Consider the following 12576-nt stretch of genomic DNA (forward strand, 5'->3'; position numbering starts at 1 on the left):
TCACTTTTATAATCATATTTGCCAAATAGGCTACTTTAGCTTTGCCTAGTGCACGTATTTATGGCAGTGCATAACTTGTTAGGAATAATTATTCTTAGACTATTAAGTTATTATATTTTTTCATATATTTTTATTGACTCTTTTTGTGAATGTCTCATCTTATAATAATATTATTGTAAACTATTTTTTTATTTAAATATAAAGATAAAAATGTCACATAGTTACTCTCGTGAGTCGTGACATACGTGAATGTTTGAGATATTTTTCAATTCCCAAAAAAGTTAAAAAAATATGTAAAAAATAGTGATAATTTAGGGATTTAAATATAATTAAACCTTAAGTTTTATCCATAATTCTTTATTATATAGACGGGGATATTTAATCAGATCAGAGTAAACAAATGAATAATAATCCACGTGCTTAGTGGACGTGTTTCCCAATTCACACATACCCCACTCCATCGAATCCCATTATTCTACAGTAATAGGTCATATGTGGGGTTAGGTGTGCGATTGCGACGCAAAGAGGAGATAAAGAAGCGTCGTCTCGGCACGGTAGTTTGAATCAAAAGGAATCGTAGAAAAATGCTATAAAAGTCACCAACCAACCGAGATTGCACTCTGCCACTTTCACTTCCTTCTTCCGACTCCATCTCCTCGAGAGGGAGAGATAAGAGAGATGAAGGTCATAGAGAAGATTCGGGCGGCGGTGGAAGGCGATGGGAGAACGGTGTTCTCCTTCGAGTACTTCCCGCCGAAGACTGAGGAAGGGGTGGAGAATCTATTCGAGCGCATGGATCGAATGGTGGCCCATAACCCGACCTTCTGCGACATCACCTGGGGCGCCGGTGGATCCACCGCTGACCTCACGCTCGACATCGCGAATAGGATGCAGAACATGGTAAGAACCAGATCCGAATCTGAAGTTGGTTGCTTGCGAGCTGTTTGATTTCGGGTTGCTCTGGTTGGTGTTTGCATGGATTCTCTCTGAAATGGCCGAAAGATGGGTGCCTTCTCGGAATTTGTGTTGGCCTTTTGGGTTTTGGATTAAAGTTTAAAGTTTTTATCTTATTTGGTCGGTGTGATAGGTGAAGAGTATCAGATCTTTTTTTTTTTTAATTATTGGTGGGGTTCTTGGGTCTGAATCTTGGCAGGTTTTGCCGTTTTGTTGTTTTTTTAATGTTTTTTCCCTTCGGATTTCTTTATTTCGACATGGTTCTCTGGTGATATCTGCAATAAGACTGTCGTTTGGAGAACATAGATTGAAGTTAAGCGAGGAGATATATTACTTGCAAGAGAGTGCCAATGTCTACTATCGGATTGTGATCAGTGGCGGTACCTTTGGATATCAAGTCACAACTATATTCGTTAAAAGTTGAAGATTAGGAGAGCTCGAACTCTGTTTGGCAAGGATAAAGGGAACGTGAGATGCATTCATGTTATTACTTATTTCCTAATGTTTGTGTATGGAATTCTGTGTGCAGATATGTGTGGAAACGATGATGCACTTGACCTGCACCAACATGCCGGTGGAGAAGATCGACGATGCTTTGAATACCATCAAGGCTAATGGGATTCAAAATGTTCTGGCACTTAGAGGAGATCCTCCTCATGGTCAGGATAAGTTTGTTCAAGTAGCTGGTGGATTTTCTTGTGCTCTTGATCTGGTAATTCCTTTACAACAATGTCCGAATGTTTGGCACTTTTTAGGTCTGATATTACAACTCATATCTTTAGGTCTCATTTGGCATTTTATGTTTAGTCTTTATCAGTTTAAGTAAACAAGGATCAGAGAAGTGACGCAATAAGCATGTTTGGACAAATTTTCTTATGCTTTTCTTTACAACTTATTTATGGTTTATTATAGAAGTTCTGATATGAAAATTTTGTCTACTAAAAATTCGGTACTAATGAAACTCACGCTGAATTCCTGAGCATGATCACTGGTCATTTATTTACAGGTACAACATATTCGAGATAAATATGGTGATTATTTTGGCATAACCGTTGCTGGTTATCCAGGTTCATACCATTCTTATTACCAGTTGCTTGCTGATTTTAGTTGTCAAATGTTGCAAATAGTAATGGGTTTCTATTGCTTATCAGAGGCACATCCTGACATGATACAAGGTGAAAGGGGTGCAACACTGGAAGCTTACAGCAATGATCTTGCTTATTTGAAGAGAAAGGTGCACTATGATACTAATTTCTTTATGATAGAGTGATAATTATGAATGTTGATGATGCATATTGTGCACTATGTTATCCTCTTACGATAGTCATTGCTTATAAGTTTATGATGTGCTTGTATCCTATTATTTCATCGCATTGATCTGCTTTCTTTTATTTATCTGTGGAACAGGTGGATGCAGGTGCAGACCTCATTATCACACAACTATTCTATGATACTGATAACTTTTTGAAGTTTGTCAACGACTGTCGTCAAATTGGGATAACTTGTCCAATTGTTCCTGGTATAATGCCAATTAATAACTACAAAGGTTTCTTGCGTATGACTGGCTTCTGCAAAACTAGGGTAAGTTTCATTTCTCGTGTTACTTCTTTCTATAACATTGATCAGACACATATAATTGGCAAGGCTTTTAACTTTTTTATTGATGAAAGTTATCTTGGTGCCGTTCGTGATCATGGATATATATATTCATTGGCGACCCTTTTTTCTATTGCCGGACTTGAGCAAATTTATTGCTCTTTCACATAGTGATGACTGATGATGATGCATTACTGTGTTTAAGATGTACAAAAGTGATCTTCATGATACATTACTTGCTTCTAGGTGCAACAACTTTCGCTCAAGAATTTGTAATAATGTGTTCTATTTACCTTGCAGATTCCAGCTGAGATCACTGCTGCTCTGGGGCCTATTAAAGATAATGAAGAGGCTGTCAAGGCATATGGAATTCACCTTGGAACTGAAATGTGCAAGAAAATCTTGGCTAGTGGGATAAAAACACTGCATCTCTATACACTAAATATGGAAAAGTCTGCATTAGCTATATTAATGGTAATTCTTTTCTTGCACCATGACGTCATTATTGTCTCTTATTCTGTTAGTAACAAAATGTTTCTTTTAGAATCTTGGTTTAATCGAGGAGTCCAAGATTTCAAGGTCCTTACCATGGAGGCGTCCAACAAATGTTTTTCGTGCTAAAGAAGATGTCCGGCCAATCTTTTGGTATGCTTTTCTTTTCACATCTTCACAAATTTTGCTAGTGAATTTAACAATTAAAAGTTGTTGATGTTGTTCCTGTCTCATTCTTTATGGACAATAAACCAGGGCTAACCGTCCAAAGAGCTATATTTCAAGGACTCTTAATTGGGACCAATATCCGCATGGGCGGTGGGGTGATTCTCGGAACCCGTCATATGGTGTACTTACTGACTACCAGGTAATTTATCTTCATGTTCATAAACAATACCTTTAACTATTACAGATTTGGTATCTGGGACATATATCTCTCTTCATCTTTTAACTTTCTTACATTTGATTGATGCTACTATTTAGAATATGAACAAATCCAAAATCTCGAGTCTTAAAATTCTTCACCCATTGCTCTTGCTTTTCAATTTTTGTTCCTCATTTTTAGGCAGTGATGCTCATTAACTGGCAAGGTAGCAGAATAATAATTTCTATAAAATATGGATGTAACAAGGATTAATTTTCTTCATAGTGTGTTATATTTTCCTTTTCTTTTGGCTTCTGATTGACATATTTGTAAGTATTCTTTACCTATTTGGCAGTTCATGCGACCACGCTCACGTGGCAAGAAACTTCAAGAGGAATGGGTGATCCCATTAAAATCTGTAGATGATATCAATGAGGTACTTATCAATTCTCCATCTGTCTGAGGCGGTAGATATTAGATATTTGTTCTTCTGAAACAGTCTAGGTTGTTTTGATCGTAATACTGTGAGTTTAATCTTTCTTGAAATACATATGCAGAGATTTGTAAACTACTGCCTCGGAAAATTGAGTAGTAGTCCTTGGTCTGAGTTAGATGGTCTTCAGCCAGAGACAAAGATAATTGATGAACATCTTGCACAGATTAATTTGAGGGGTTTCCTTACCATCAATAGCCAACCTTCTATAAATGGAGAGAAATCTGATTCTCCCACTGTTGGTGAGTATTTATGTATCTTGAGGGAGTTAGAATTGTTTTTGAATACATGAGCAGAACTATTATTGGGATTGTTCTTGCTAAGTTGCTTTCTAGTAGTAAATAAAGCAATGTGTATAAATATCTTTCTCAATACTTCCTTCTTTTCTCCTTTTCTGGTTGGATACTTTATGTTTCTATAATCCGTTTCTCTTTTATTTACCCCTTATATTTTGTTGGCCTCTAGCCCATTTTAATTTATTATTATTTATTTTTTGCAGGATGGGGTGGACCAGGGGGATATGTTTATCAGAAGGCCTATGTTGAATTCTTTTGCTCAAAAGATAATCTAAATTTACTAGTCGAGAAGTGCAAAGAATTTCCCTCTCTCACTTACACTGCTGTTAACAGAGATGGAGAGTGTGTGTCAAATGTTAACTCAAATGCCGTCAATGCAGTGACGTGGGGTGTTTTCCCTGCCAAGGAGATCATCCAACCAACTGTTGTTGATCCTGCGAGCTTCATGGTTTGGAAGGATGAAGCATTTGAGATATGGACAAGGGGATGGGGATACCTGTTCCCTGAGGGCAACCTATCTAGGCAACTACTGGAGCAGGTAACTTTCCACTAATGGAGTCTATATATTTCTATCAGATACTAGTTTGCAGATTTCTGTTTCTACCAGAACATTTACATCTTAGTAACTGCAGTTCTTGTTACTTTCATAATTCATGATGCCGATCTTCATTATTAAAAGATAAGAATATGCTACTTAAGAAGTCATGGCTGACATAAAATTTTGTGATTTTTCGAGTTCATTATTGATCTATTATTATTCTGAAATTAAGCAGCAGGGGCTAAACAAAATCTGCTTCATCATTTCCCATTTCAGGTCCAGAAAAGTTACTTCTTGGTTAGCCTTGTTGACAATGACTACATGAATGGGGATTTATTTGCTGCTTTTAAGGAGATATGAACCAATCCCATCTCTTCTAGCTAATTTTGTTCTGCATACCATTTGTCTTACCCCACTAGGAAATCAAAAGGCTCTCTCGGCATGTGTACTCCGTTGTTCTCTTGGAGGATGTATGTTTATTTTTTGGAGACACATATGGCGCGAGTTTGGGAATAGAGTTTCTCATTGCTTTCCTTTTTATAAACAGTTCTCATTTTTAAATAAGATGAATAAGTGAGTTTACTTCTTTAATGCCATGCCAGGTTTCTTTTCCCACCTTTTCATTCATTTTGCTGTCCATATTGTTCTGTTAGGATTGGACATCAGCCATCCTGTTTTAGCTGATGTACCAATCTTTTACCATCTGTTCAGAGAAATTAGCTTTGTTTGTGGTTGTGGCATTAGTCTTGATTCAGCAATTCCAATAGATACTAGAGTTTTGTCTTTCCTAATCCATTGGGTTCGACTAAATTTGGACGGAATGAATGCCAGGGTTTTACCTGGAGAAGAAGAGAGAAAATAAGGTTGAGAAATATTATTTTTTTCTCGTTTAAATGGAAATTTTAGGAAAGAACGAGGAAAAGGGATAGAAAAAATGAACTAAAAAAGATCACTCTTCTCCAAAAATGAAAAGAGAAAAAAAATATTATAACAAAAAATTATTTTCTTCTTTGCTCTCCTCCCATCATCCAAACATAATGTGACGGATCAATAAAAGGATCTAAAGGGTATCAAGGATCGGTCAAATAAAGAAGGAATAACGATGGGACCGTGAAACACCTTAAGGACGAATTAAATGTCTTTTAAAAGTCTGGCTGTTCCGAAACGAATATTTAATTATTTATGCAAGAGCCCATGTATGGTTACAGCATGCTCTCGAGACATCAAATTATACATGAGATAAATCAAGTGCCCAAAAAATGATGATCATATCCATCATTATAAATTACAAGCATTAGTAACAAAAAGTATCAATTTGTCATCTTCATGAAAAAGGAATAACCAACTTTCCTGTCACAGCTACTATGAGACTGGCCAAGCTAATAACAGCTTACAAATACACCAACTTACCAACATCAGGACAAAAGTAAAACAACGAGAGACATTCATGGAGGTTGCCAATCTGTGTAATTATTTTGTCTGATTTAAAATCCCATTCATGAATGGGATAATAAGTTGCTCTAAAGAAGAAGCGACGACTTATGTAATTGATGTCAATAGCGCCTCACTTTCGATTCACTTCTTGTAAGTATAATTCCAGAAAGCTTGTCAACCTCATACAAAATTCCAGCTGAAAACAGAAAACTGCAAAAGGTATTGAGAAAAGAAAAATTAGCCAAACCATATATTGGCAGTTCAATAAATATGACTTTAAAGGGCCACACAGTATCATAATAAGGGGTTGCCAACTGTATGTTACACTGTATATTCATATGTAACCTGTCTCTAAAACCATCTATAACCATAAGATTGTGATTACAATGGTAGCTTGATTTTTGGACTGATGAGAAACTGCAAAGAGAATATGCTTAGTTCTTCAAACAATGGTGGCTTTCATTCAGATAATTCAAAGTGAGATTTCCAAAATCTTATACAGTCACAAGCTCTATGTAATCAAAGCATGAGATAGAAAGATAGTACAAGGTGAAGATAAGTTCAACAGTACCATGCTGTGATACAGACACGATGGACTGTACTAGCAGCAATTAGAGCAATAATTTCTGCAAGAACAACTGCAGAACACAGAAAGACATCAGTGATACTGATACAACACAGTAAAAAGGAAGCTGCCAACAGGAATGAACAAGATAACCTTGCACTTACCAGCACCCCATCCAGTTTTCGTGCCACTTGATTCTTGGTAACTCCCGATGAACTGCAAAATTTGCTTCATGTCAATATCAGTGGAAAATTTGTCTGAATAAAGTTAAATTGTTTAAGAAGACTGAATCCTCAGGAAGCCCAAAAGAATATAGCAGCGATCAAATGATTAACAAAAGAAAGTGAGTAAAACTGGAAGCTCATCTATTTGCACTGCTATGATTTATTGAACTTATCATTTCTTTTCTTCAAATTCTCAGTGAAGATCTAAATCTCTTATTCCAAAAAGAATTACCAGTAGACAGTACTGCAGGACTTTTAATAAAAAGAATATTGTTGCATACGTATAGACGATGACATCAACCAGAAATAATAATATGAAACACTGAAATAGATAGAGGTATACAAAGTACAGAAAGGAAATCATTCATCATAACTACATACAGAAAAAGAAGGAGAATAGTTGTGAACTCAACTGTTAGCATCGCGAGGAACAAAAGAGAGCTGAGAAAACCACCAAAAATTGTGTACAACTCTGACGATGCCAATTTTCCTCTATACATTTCAAGAAGTGAGAGAATAATGGCAAACAGAAGCAACGAGTACAGCATAGATCTTCCAGGAGTAGCCATGAATTCAGACCTACAGAAAACAGTAAAGAGCAAAGGAGAAGTCACTCAAAGTAGCAAAAATTGAAGTCCACTATTCCAATCTCTTATCTCCCCTTCTTTTGAATTAAAAAATGGCAAAACCTAGCCATCTTACTTATGCAATGCAGTGGAAAATTTCTTATTCTTGAAGAAAACATCAATAAGCACAAAAAACCTGCAGCAATCTAAGCCCAGTATATCGCAAGAATGGATCAGCTATACGCCGATCCATGGTAAATAATCCACGATCCAGAACAAAGAAGAGAAAACTAAACCCTAATTAATCCCCGGACATTAACCGAGATTAATTCCGTACGTTGCAAGGAATCTTAAGAAGAAGAATTACTCCCAATCAAATTCCAACTCGATCAAGGAGGAGATTAGTAATGCGAAGCATACCTGGTGCTATCCGCACTAGTCGATTACTCGCTGTCCCTCTCAGAAGGAGATCGGAAGGGCACGAGAACCGAGGACGAGACCCACACGCTATGATCTTTCGGTGAGATCGTGGTACTCATACTATTTCACATGAAGTCGGTAAACGGCTAAAAGCTGCGCCGGCTTATATATCGTTTCCAAAAAACTAAATAGTCCACTTGCAAAAGTAACCCTCCAAAAAACTTTATTTATTTATATATTTTTATGAATTTATGTATGCACCCCTACGACTTTGATAGTTAGGTCCTTAAAAGCTTGTATTTGAGTTTACACCCTCCTATTTTTGCAATTTAATCACATTTCATTTTTTTATTTTATAATAATAAATTTTAGTATACTCATCTATATGTAAATTAAGCATACTTCATTATAACAAAATATGCATAAATCATACAAAATGCACGCAATCAATTTTATATGCTAAATTTAAAAATTAAATATAATTAAATTACAAAAGTCCGCCCGGTGGCCGGTATTCGGTAGTTTGTATTTATATCTGGATGTATTGCATACTTGCATATAAGATTGAATTCTTTTACTCCGAGCTGAACAAATAGGACAACTAATAAAGTATTGTTGCATCCAAGATATTACATTTTTCAGAATGTAGGGGATTATGCAATCACCAAGTTTATCATTTTGCTGTCATTTTTTTAAGACTGCTTGTATCTACATAACTATACAATTAGTTGCTTCGCATGCAAATTATGTTTGTGTATGAGAGCCAACGGCAAGCAAACTGTTGTCCATCTCCATACTCAGCTTGTACCGGTACTGGTATACCCCTACCTACAAATGCAGAAATATATGTATTATGAAATCCATCAGAATGCACATACTAATGGAGTCAAGAGAAAAGTGAGGCATATATAAATAGAAGATTAATTTGGTATTGTTCTCAACCTTTCATAAGCAAATGGTGAAAAGAAATATATACAGCAGAAAATTAAGTATACTGCAATAGGAAGCATGTACCATTGATTGGTATTTGGTGGTCCTTCCACTTTATAAAGCTGGAAGACACTTGATAGGAAGATAAACTTGTCTTCGAAGTGGCATAAAGAAATTCTGGCTAGTGATCAAATCATAGAACATACTTCTGAATTTCATATCCATGAGACTGCAGGTCAATTGAGCCATGGCGTGAGTTTTAATCATAGCACTGATAGTTTATGTATGATCATCTAGTTTATGATAAGTTGATAATTACATGGAGAAATGTGAGCATCAGAATGACTCCAGAGTTCCATAATGCATGCATTGCCATTGGAGCTAGAAGATTTCTTGTCTGAGCATATATCAGCCCCAGTACCGTTCCTTGATCAGCAAGCAGTAAGTTAGATTTAAGTGTGATAAGTATGAAAGTTTAGAAGATGTGTACTTTAATAGATTGAAATGTGTGAATAAGCAAAGATTCAGAATCCCAGTCATGCCAGTGAAGTATGGTTCTAGAAAAATGTCAGATAATCACCAAAAATGAAGATCTCTAGAGATTTTCCTGGAGATTGATGTGCAAGTGTAAATACTGTAGAACTTAAAGCCAATGATACAGGTAAAGGAAACCTGCCAAATTAGGAAAAGAATGCAAGAATTAGTTGTTGCTTCTGAGAAGCAAGTACCTCTCATAGTTACATGCAACAAACTGGGAAGAGAAACTACCATTTAGTTAAGGATGTCATAAAAAAACCTCGATATATTGTCTCTTCACATATTGGAGCTAAGATTCCCGACATAGAAAGAAGACAGAAGGTACTGAACACCAAACACAGCTGACAAAATGTTAATCATCCTATGCCAAATCATTTTCAATTTTCCTATAGGATATCATCCTTTAAAGTATCCAGAAAGAACTATTTTATTTTAGGGTGAATCAAGACCTGACATTTGATGAGTCTATCAAAGGCATCAAGCGCACCAAAGATTCTGCCTGAAAAATATATCTACAGTTTCAGGCTAGTGTCTACTCAAAAGGAAAAACAAAAACAATTTAGACAACATATAACATTTAACAACAATGGCAGAAAAAGAAGTACCTGATCTGGCGTCTGATCAATATTTGGAACAGAGACAAAAAATTTCAAAAGGAAAACAGCAAAAGAAGCAACTATAACACCTCCGCTTGCCCACAGGAACCAGCCATTCTGAAGATTAAATGGTCGATCACATTCTGTTCACATGTCAACATGCAAAGCAATCCTTAAATTATCTATAAATCTTTACCACAATAAACTTAAAAAAGAAACAAAAAAATCCAAAACTTTCCAGATCACAATTAAAGGCTGCGAATAGCTCAGCACTAAACAGATTCACAAATACCCAGCTACGCAACCAATGCAGCAGGGAAGTAAACATACTCAAAGAGAAGATATCATCTGGAAATGGTTGATGTCGACTGACAAACATGTATAAAATGGAAATCTTAGCCACTGATTTTAATCTGCAAGCAAACGGTCTATCGTTCAGAAAAAATCATGGCAAATAATTGTTTGACTAATACATTATATATGATAAAAGAAACTTACAGTTGATCCACAAACATTCTTATTGCTATATCATCGGAACTACCTAACTGAGAGAAGACACTATCAGAGTCAGGTCGAGTTGCTCCTTCCAGTCCTTCTGAGCCCACGATTTTTGTGAAGACAATGCTGAGGAAAAATCATCACTAGTTCAACTGAAATGTGCATCCCTTCTAAAATAAATAACAATTATATACAATGCACCAATCTACTAATGCGCGCAACTATATTCTTAAGTATGTGAAATTAAATGGTCACCATTAAATTTACAATCTTTCCATATAATAGCATTTGAGTTATGATCAAAGATGTCATCCAAGACCTACAAATAAAATCCAAATTGCCCTATAATCAAACCGTCATGGGATTATCGAGATTCTAATTTCACCATCACATTTTAGGATCTAGGACAGATTACTGTAACTTAATATAGCATAATAAATCTAGAACAATAGCATACATGTAGCCATACCTCATCACATACGGCATCATGACGCATGCCGTCACCTTCCAGTCCCATGGGACATCCCATGGTCTTAAGATCGACAGCTCTTTCCGCTCCGCAATCCGCTTACCTCAGAGCACAAGACTAGTCATTCATCACGTATTGCACCCAAAATCAAAAGAATAGAGTAAGAAAATAGAGAAAAATACCTCATCACAGCAAGCATCCGGGGGCCCTTCAGCGAGATTAGAACAAAAGATCTTATAAATCTGTCTCCGGTAACGAAGAGTAGCGGGATTCTTGCGATCCGAGGAAGAGATGATCGCGCTACGAATTGGGTAAAGGAGGAGAAGAGATGGGGCGAAGGCTGTGCGGTGTTCTGATGCTCCCAGTGAATTTGGTGATGGGAGGAGAGACATCTTTCCGGAAGCGTACGATAATGGAGGGAAGTGTTTCGCGGATAAATATCTCTTATCCAACTGACGAATAATTACGGGTAATGGATGCGGATCCGGGGCACGGATCCGATTGAGGTCGACCTCAGTCCTAAGGTGTAAAGAAGCCGAGTTTGATCGACCCAAGCTCTGTGATCAAGCTTGAAATAATTTCAATCGAGCTAATATTGAGCTTATTTTGAATTCGAGCTGAGCTTGAACTTAAACATGTTGCTCAATTAATAATTTTAAGCCTGATCAATTTAAACCACTTTTGTGTCTGAGTAAGCTTAAATTAATTTAGGCTTAATTCAAGCTTGAAATAAATTCAATTCAACTAAAATATAAATTATAAATAATAAAAATAATTGTGTTAAAAAACTATAAGCAATCTAAATCTAAATTAAGAGTAATAAAATTATTTATGTTAGAAAACTACAAATAATAATATATATATTCAAGTCTTATTAAACTGGCTCGGGATTAAGTTTTGCTTGACTTTAATTTTAAGCATAGTTTTAAGATCAAGCTCGGGTCAATCTATTTTTCAGCCAAACTTGATTTAGCATTATCGACTCGAGCAGTTCAATTATCTTCACAGCCCTACTTAGGCTAAGGACCTCTATAATTCTAGGGACTTTTTTCAAAACAATCCCTATATTATGCTTTCCACTGTTAGAAACCTATTTTATCGTTTTATATCCAATTAACTTCCTTCTGTTAACAACTTAAGACTATAATATTATCATATTTAAGTAATTATACTTATAAATTATGATAGTTAAGGGCTATATGTCAAAAGAAAAATTCATAAAATTTACCTAAAAAATGATGATATTTCACAGGTCTAACTATAATTAATCTTAAAATTAACACAAAATTTTTGAAGAAAAAAATTATAAAGTAAACTTCCAACAAAAATAAACTTATAAGGTAATGATTTTTTTTAATGAATTTCTCAAAATTCTAGTATCAAGTTTTATTTTCTTAAAATAGCCGTGAATTTAACACTAATATTTGAGTACATGGGACAGTTAGAATGGAATGTCATCATCCGCCTTTTTGTTGTAACGTCTTTAGCTCTACCAAGAGCTATGATGGCGATTAATTTGGTGATAACACTCTTATTAAGTCTTAACAACTTATAAAGCTGTACTTTTCTCAAAATAAAGTCGTTGGGCAATATATATCATTCCA

General features: G+C 35.7%; 3 protein-coding genes across 6 annotated transcripts; 1 reads left to right on the forward strand and 2 right to left on the reverse strand.

The window, feature by feature from the left end:
- Window positions 1-567: 567 nt before the first annotated feature.
- LOC140798408 (probable methylenetetrahydrofolate reductase (NADH)) lies at window positions 568-5324 on the forward strand. The gene is made up of 12 exons (XM_073152220.1): window positions 568-900; window positions 1484-1666; window positions 1961-2021; window positions 2106-2188; window positions 2362-2535; window positions 2851-3024; window positions 3095-3195; window positions 3298-3409; window positions 3762-3842; window positions 3964-4141; window positions 4399-4733; window positions 5010-5324. The coding sequence occupies exons 1-12, from the start codon at window positions 679-681 to the stop codon at window positions 5091-5093; spliced, it is 1788 nt and encodes a 595-aa protein (XP_073008321.1). The 5' UTR covers window positions 568-678; the 3' UTR covers window positions 5094-5324.
- Window positions 5325-5982: 658 nt separating this feature from the next.
- LOC140798648 (uncharacterized) lies at window positions 5983-8082 on the reverse strand. Of its 3 annotated transcripts, none has more exons than XM_073152617.1 (5): window positions 7943-8082; window positions 7370-7535; window positions 6897-6948; window positions 6739-6805; window positions 5983-6377 (listed from the first exon to the last, which is right to left on the reverse strand). In XM_073152617.1, the coding sequence occupies exons 2-5, from the start codon at window positions 7523-7525 to the stop codon at window positions 6287-6289; spliced, it is 366 nt and encodes a 121-aa protein (XP_073008718.1). In that variant the 5' UTR covers window positions 7526-7535; window positions 7943-8082; the 3' UTR covers window positions 5983-6286. The 3 variants fall into 3 exon arrangements, with proteins under 3 accessions (XP_073008718.1, XP_073008719.1, XP_073008720.1); XM_073152618.1 differs by having other exon boundaries at window positions 7719-7950; XM_073152619.1 differs by lacking the exon at window positions 7943-8082 and adding an exon at window positions 7659-7933.
- Window positions 8083-8501: 419 nt separating this feature from the next.
- On the reverse strand, window positions 8502-11377 carry LOC140798647 (uncharacterized). 2 transcript variants are annotated; one of them, XM_073152615.1, is made up of 11 exons: window positions 11155-11377; window positions 10973-11070; window positions 10504-10629; window positions 10336-10418; window positions 10015-10148; window positions 9859-9908; window positions 9641-9733; window positions 9453-9544; window positions 9192-9298; window positions 8957-9101; window positions 8502-8770 (listed from the first exon to the last, which is right to left on the reverse strand). In XM_073152615.1, exons 1-10 carry the CDS (start codon window positions 11362-11364, stop codon window positions 9066-9068), a joined length of 1029 nt encoding a protein of 342 aa, XP_073008716.1. In that variant the 5' UTR covers window positions 11365-11377; the 3' UTR covers window positions 8502-8770; window positions 8957-9065. The 2 variants fall into 2 exon arrangements, with proteins under 2 accessions (XP_073008716.1, XP_073008717.1); XM_073152616.1 differs by having other exon boundaries at window positions 10973-11089; window positions 11155-11316.
- Between the last annotated feature and the right edge of the window lie 1199 nt (window positions 11378-12576).

Source organism: Typha latifolia, chromosome 12 (assembly GCF_019914945.1).
Source record: "Typha latifolia isolate L0001 chromosome 12, TyphaL0001v2, whole genome shotgun sequence".
Taxonomy (NCBI): Eukaryota; Viridiplantae; Streptophyta; class Magnoliopsida; order Poales; family Typhaceae; genus Typha; species Typha latifolia.

Excerpts from the sequence above, each read along its gene's own strand:
- LOC140798408 (XM_073152220.1), top strand. The coding sequence starts at position 679 with ATGAAGGTCATAGAGAAGATTCGGGCGGCGGTGGAAGGCGATGGGAGA. Across the intron at positions 1,667-1,960 it reads TTTCTTGTGCTCTTGATCTG|GTACAACATATTCGAGATAA; the intron begins GTAATTCCTTTA and ends ATTTATTTACAG. Across the intron at positions 4,734-5,009 it reads CTAGGCAACTACTGGAGCAG|GTCCAGAAAAGTTACTTCTT; the intron begins GTAACTTTCCAC and ends TTCCCATTTCAG.
- LOC140798647 (XM_073152615.1), bottom strand. The coding sequence starts at position 11,364 with ATGTCTCTCCTCCCATCACCAAATTCACTGGGAGCATCAGAACACCGC. Across the intron at positions 10,419-10,503 it reads AGAATGTTTGTGGATCAACT|ATTAAAATCAGTGGCTAAGA; the intron begins GTAAGTTTCTTT and ends GTTTGCTTGCAG. Across the intron at positions 10,149-10,335 it reads AGATGATATCTTCTCTTTGA|AATGTGATCGACCATTTAAT; the intron begins GTATGTTTACTT and ends ACATGTGAACAG.
- LOC140798648 (XM_073152617.1), bottom strand. The coding sequence starts at position 7,525 with ATGGCTACTCCTGGAAGATCTATGCTGTACTCGTTGCTTCTGTTTGCC. Across the intron at positions 6,949-7,369 it reads TGTTCCTCGCGATGCTAACA|TTCATCGGGAGTTACCAAGA; the intron begins GTTGAGTTCACA and ends CAAATTTTGCAG. Across the intron at positions 6,378-6,738 it reads CGTGTCTGTATCACAGCATG|TTTTCTGTTTTCAGCTGGAA; the intron begins GTACTGTTGAAC and ends TACCTTTTGCAG.